This window comes from Zerene cesonia, chromosome 11 (assembly GCF_012273895.1).
Source record: "Zerene cesonia ecotype Mississippi chromosome 11, Zerene_cesonia_1.1, whole genome shotgun sequence".
Classification (NCBI taxonomy): domain Eukaryota; kingdom Metazoa; phylum Arthropoda; class Insecta; order Lepidoptera; family Pieridae; genus Zerene; species Zerene cesonia.
Window position 1 is genome coordinate 3,773,841 of NC_052112.1, and position 5,229 is coordinate 3,779,069.

Here is a 5,229-nt window from a genome sequence, read left to right on the forward strand (position 1 = left end):
CGTACCGTGAGCATTAAACGTAATTATTTGTGGGATAAAATCATATTTTATTTGCAACTCCCGGTAGGGAACCCACAGGTAATTAATATTTGTATTGTGTTTTCAATGTATACGCAAATTGAATAGAAATTAGTAGTGTAACATTTTGAGCCAGTTTATTAAAATCGGCAAAGCGCGAGTACGACTCGTGACACTATGGGTTCCGTTTAAATAAGCTAAAGAGCAACTGCAATAAAATCGGTCACTCATCAAATTTAATAACGTGCCAACTGTTGCTTAACCTCGATCTTTTATAATTCGTTGTTACAGCGGCAATATAAATACATCTCTGATAATTCTGATAATTTCAACTGTATTACTATCACTGTTCATGAGATACAGCCTCCACAGCCAGTGACAGACGAACGGACCGATGGACAGAAAAACACGGAAGTCTAAGCAATAGCACAATATAAAGCGAAGCATTTATTTATTATGCTACTGTTAGTAAAACGAACGATTTCGATTTAAAAGCCGAAAACGTCTCGACAAAGTCGCGGTTCTCACAACTCACTCAAAGTGTTTAATAATGAAAATGCAAATCCGTGTTAGCGCGGGATGGCGATTTGCAAGCGATCACAGTACAAGCAGTATGTACTGTATGTTCTTAATCATGTAAAAAAAACAATATGGCATACCTACAAACCTTAAAACATGCATGGCAGCCCCTTAATAGTGTCCCGAACTGTATAGCGTACATAGCTCGGGCTCATACCTTCCATGTCTCTCGCCTTGCTCCCTGCACGATGTACTGTCTACACATCTTTATAAGACTGTGTTATATATAATAGGTTTTACTCTTTGGGTACGGAATCCTAAAATTAATTAAACAAACTCACATTTATGTATTACTTATACATTTTTTTTTTGTTGTGGGGATCCTACGCGTTTTGTTCCAATATTCCAATGAATGCTTATAGGATAATAACAGTAAAACGCATTTGTCTTTTAAGTTTTCGAAGAAGCGATATGGTCTCTTCGTTATTTGCACTGAGTTCTTGTTAATTGGAAGCAATGTCATACGGTCACGTACCCTCGCACTTGTTTGATTTTAAGGATCAGCCTTTCCACTAGTTATATATATGTACCTACCTTAGTTATTGTATTCGCATTTATTTGTTCTATGAAACTTTCATCTTATATATAAAATTCTCGTGTCACAATGTTAGTCTCTATACTCCTCCGAAACGGCTTGACCGATTCCTCTGAAATTTGGTAAGCATATTGGGTAGGTCTGAGAATCGGCTATCATCTATTTTTCATACCACTAAACGTTAAGAGTAAGGCAGAACAGCGTTTGCCGGTGCAGCTAGTATTCATATAAATGTGGGTCGACTGCTCTTGTTTAGTTAAAAATGCATTAGTAGCCGTTTCAACCTTCAGCAATTATTATAACAATATTATTGTGCAATTAATAAAAAAAAACATGAAAGATATATATGATAATTATGCGAACCTATCGACTGCAATTAGCCTGTGTCAAAGATTATTTATTTATTTTATATGTGTTTTTTTCAATTTGTTCGGAAAATCAAAACGACTATAATTCAAGAGTAATTAAGATGTATAACAAATGTCACAAATGGTGACGATTTCTGCACACAATAGAATTGCTTCAGACAATTAAAACCATTAATAATGTATCACAAACATTATTTAACGGTTTCATCGTTAGCTTTGATTTGTGCCATTTTAAACTGTCGTCTTCCACGTGGCATTATTAATAATTATTAATTACCTGTTGGTTACATTCGCTTGTATTAAATATCAACTATGTAGCTAGACAATATATTTTTGGCTTTATTCTTAATTATCTAGTTTATCTGTAAGTATATCAAGAGTCACGGTCAATATAAAAATTAAAAAAAAAGTACACGAGGCAATTTTTTTTCTTTTTTTATAATAATAATTCAGTAATAAGTATTTACTAAAACAGGCGTATTTTAAATCCGCTAATATCACAATGTTCAACTCTCGAACAATATTATTGTATAAAACTAGAGGATAGAAGATATGTTACAACTAAGAGAGCGCTATCGTTATTTAAGTATGTACAATTATAGATTAATTAAGAACATAGGTCAAGGATAAGTATCTATAAGAAAAAAGTGAACGTTTCACTCAATAATAGATAATAATCAGATGTAATTACAAAGTCTTTTATTGTTAATCGCGTTGTTTACTTCCATTGTTCCGCTTTCTTGCAGTAGGTACTGCATGTGTGGATTCCTTTATTTTATTCTCTTAGTAAAAAACGCAACAATGCCACTAATTAAATTTAAAATATAACGATAATCAAACCCGATGTTATTATGAAATTGATTTATTGTTGTTTTCAACGAATGATACATTTATTGAAACAATTTACGAATGCAAATGAAATAATGCTCTATATGTTTAAAATGCATGTGCATTTTATACTCAAACTCAAACCTACTTAACTAAACTAAAAATCATAATTATTTATGGCAGTATTATAAAATTACAATTTAAAATTTCAGATTCACACGATATGGTGCTCCGGTTCAACAACGCCCCAACTGAAAATTATACCGAAGATGTGGGATCTAAGACCACTTTCCGTATCCTCAACTCGCAGGTAATCCGTACTTTATATAACTTCATTTCTAATCCTACTAACCTACTAGTAATATCATAAATGTAAAAGTTTGTAAGGATGTGTGTGTGTTTGTTGCTCTTTCACGCAAAACCTACTGAACCGATTGCAATGAATTTTGGTACGTAGATAGCTGGATAACTGGAATAACAAATAGGCAACATTTTATCCCAATATTCTTACGGGATAGGGACTTACGCGGGTGAAACCGCGGGGCGCAGCTTGTATTGTATAATAGCCACAAATGTTTGAGTAGAAAACAATATTTGTAACCGTTAACTTTTTTATCAATCGACTTGAAAAAAAGATGAGTAAGTCAATTCGACTGCTTTTTTTTTTTGAGTACCTTAGAACTTTTGACTGGGTGAACCAATTTGGTGACGTTTTTTTTTTTATTTGAAAATTGGTGTGCCCCGTTAAAATAATTATTTTTTAAAAATATTTCTTACAGGTTGTAGCAAAACCAGAGTTTCGATTTCTCGAAGATCCCCTTTACAAAAATGTGTCTATTCTAATATGGGACCCAGCAAATTTTTCCTCTAGTCTCCGAGACTGGTATGATCACCCGGATTTTCCACTTTTTTCGGTTTATAAAAAGTGAGTAGTCATAACATTTTAAATATTGTGGCATTAAAAAGAAAGAAATAATGCATCACATGAACTACACAAATAAATTGATTACGATTACACGAAATATTAATGGCATATTTTAATTAGGCTATATAAATTATATTAAAGCTATTGGATCGTTTTCTTAATTAAGAAATTGTTTATTTTGCACACAATAAAACTTAAAGACCTGTTCGATGCTTTAAAATGTTTCATATTTCAATCCCGTCATATAACAAATACATTTTAATGAATAACGGTTTTTCAGGTTATTAAAGGAGAGGCCGAACGCCGATGTGCATTTACTTAATCCACTGGTACTGTGGAGACTGTGGACTGTACTACAGGATTCGTCGCCCTACAGGTTGAGACGGAACCCCCCATCTTCAGGGTTTATAGGTATGGGTTGTATTTATTTTGCATTCATGTATATGTAGGGAAATATACCACATGTTAACTTACTATAGTAGTTATTTTTCCACCTAGATTATTCAAACGAATACATTATTAACAAACAATATTCATTGATAGACTCATATACAATCGATCAACTGAAATATTGTCTGAATTCAAATGAAATACATAATTCTCTTTTGATTTTAAGACACAATTTTCATTTACACTTCTAATAGCGATCTAATGTTTTAAGTACCTAAATCCTAATTATCACAATTTAGACCCTAACCAAAAAAAATATTGTGTTTAAAAGAAATTAAAAATAGTTGGAATTTTTAATGATACCGTTCATCGTATTTCATCTTGAAAATAGAATAATCTCTTCGCATTTTGCACACATATCACCCTAATTTTTCACGTTATCCTCGGCAATGGAGCTGGTGGGTCGCCTGATGGTAAGCGCTACTACCGCCCATGAACATTTGGGGAGGCGCAAGGTCGATTGCAGACCTTATTCTACAAATGGAATGCCGACTGTAAATTGGAATGGGATTAAGAAAGGATTGATACAATAAAGGTTCTTAATACATATAGTATAACTTACAGGCATATGGTTCGCCCTGCATCGTTGCAACCGCGTACGCGTGTTCGAGTACGTACCGTCAGTGCGTGCGACACGCCGCTGTCATTATTACCTGTCAAACGAGGATGCTGGCTGTACCCTCGGCGCCTGGCATCCGTTAGCCCAAGAGAAGGCTCTGGCTGACAGAATCCGTGATAACCCCGATCTTGATGTGTTTCAACGAGGCTTTATAGATATACCTGGGTATAGACGGGTTGGCTGTGATTGATACACCCATACTATTTGAGGGTTGATGTGATGGATATGTAAGATTGTTCTAATGTTTTGTCTATAATTTTATGTTGTAGACTTCATCATTCAAATGCAATGCCTGCTAGTGTCATAAATGTGAAAGTTACTCTGTCTGTCTCTTCCCTTCATTGAACCGATTTGGATAATATTTGCTATAGAGATAGTTTGAGGCCCTAGAAAGGACGTAGGATAGAGACTGTCTTTTTTTTTGACTACGCGTGCAAAGTCGCATCAGAAAGCTAGTTCAACGCGACATTTTTCTTTGCGCATGAGGGTTCCACATCAATATTTTGTGTATATTTTATAATAATAAATGCAGTTGCTTAAAAAAACTACATGAACACGCTTAAATCATAGAATTAAAGATAGTTAAGATACTAAAATTTTCTCACTTTCACTTATACAGAGTAAACGTAAGGAAATAATTTAATCCTGGCTATCCTAATCAGGATAAAAAGATAAACTCCTTAAATTATTGTATTGTCACCAATAATGTAATTGTACAAAGTCTAAATTAAATCTGTCCGTTGAAAGTGAGTCAAATCGCGTTTGAAGAAATTGGATACATACAAACATTCAGGTGAAGCTGATAAAAGCGAGTTAAAAACATGAATGATTTGCCTTGATCACAATTTAAGAAGACTCAAAGAGTTGAATAAAATTTAAAATAAAACTGTTTGTTGTCTTGAAGAGA

The 5,229-nt window shown here is 33.8% G+C and overlaps 1 protein-coding gene across 1 annotated transcript in view; it reads left to right on the top strand.

The window, feature by feature from the left end:
* Positions 1-4,723, top strand: part of LOC119830197 (beta-galactoside alpha-2,6-sialyltransferase 1) — a 12,676-nt gene extending 7,953 nt beyond the window's left edge. Inside the window, exons 2-5 of the mRNA XM_038353108.1 lie at positions 2,541-2,638; positions 3,108-3,253; positions 3,534-3,664; positions 4,268-4,723. Coding sequence (XP_038209036.1) covers positions 2,541-2,638; positions 3,108-3,253; positions 3,534-3,664; positions 4,268-4,512 — 620 coding nt within the window. The 3' untranslated portion in view covers positions 4,513-4,723. The remainder of the gene's footprint in view (positions 1-2,540; positions 2,639-3,107; positions 3,254-3,533; positions 3,665-4,267) is intronic.
* Positions 4,724-5,229: the final 506 nt, after the last annotated feature.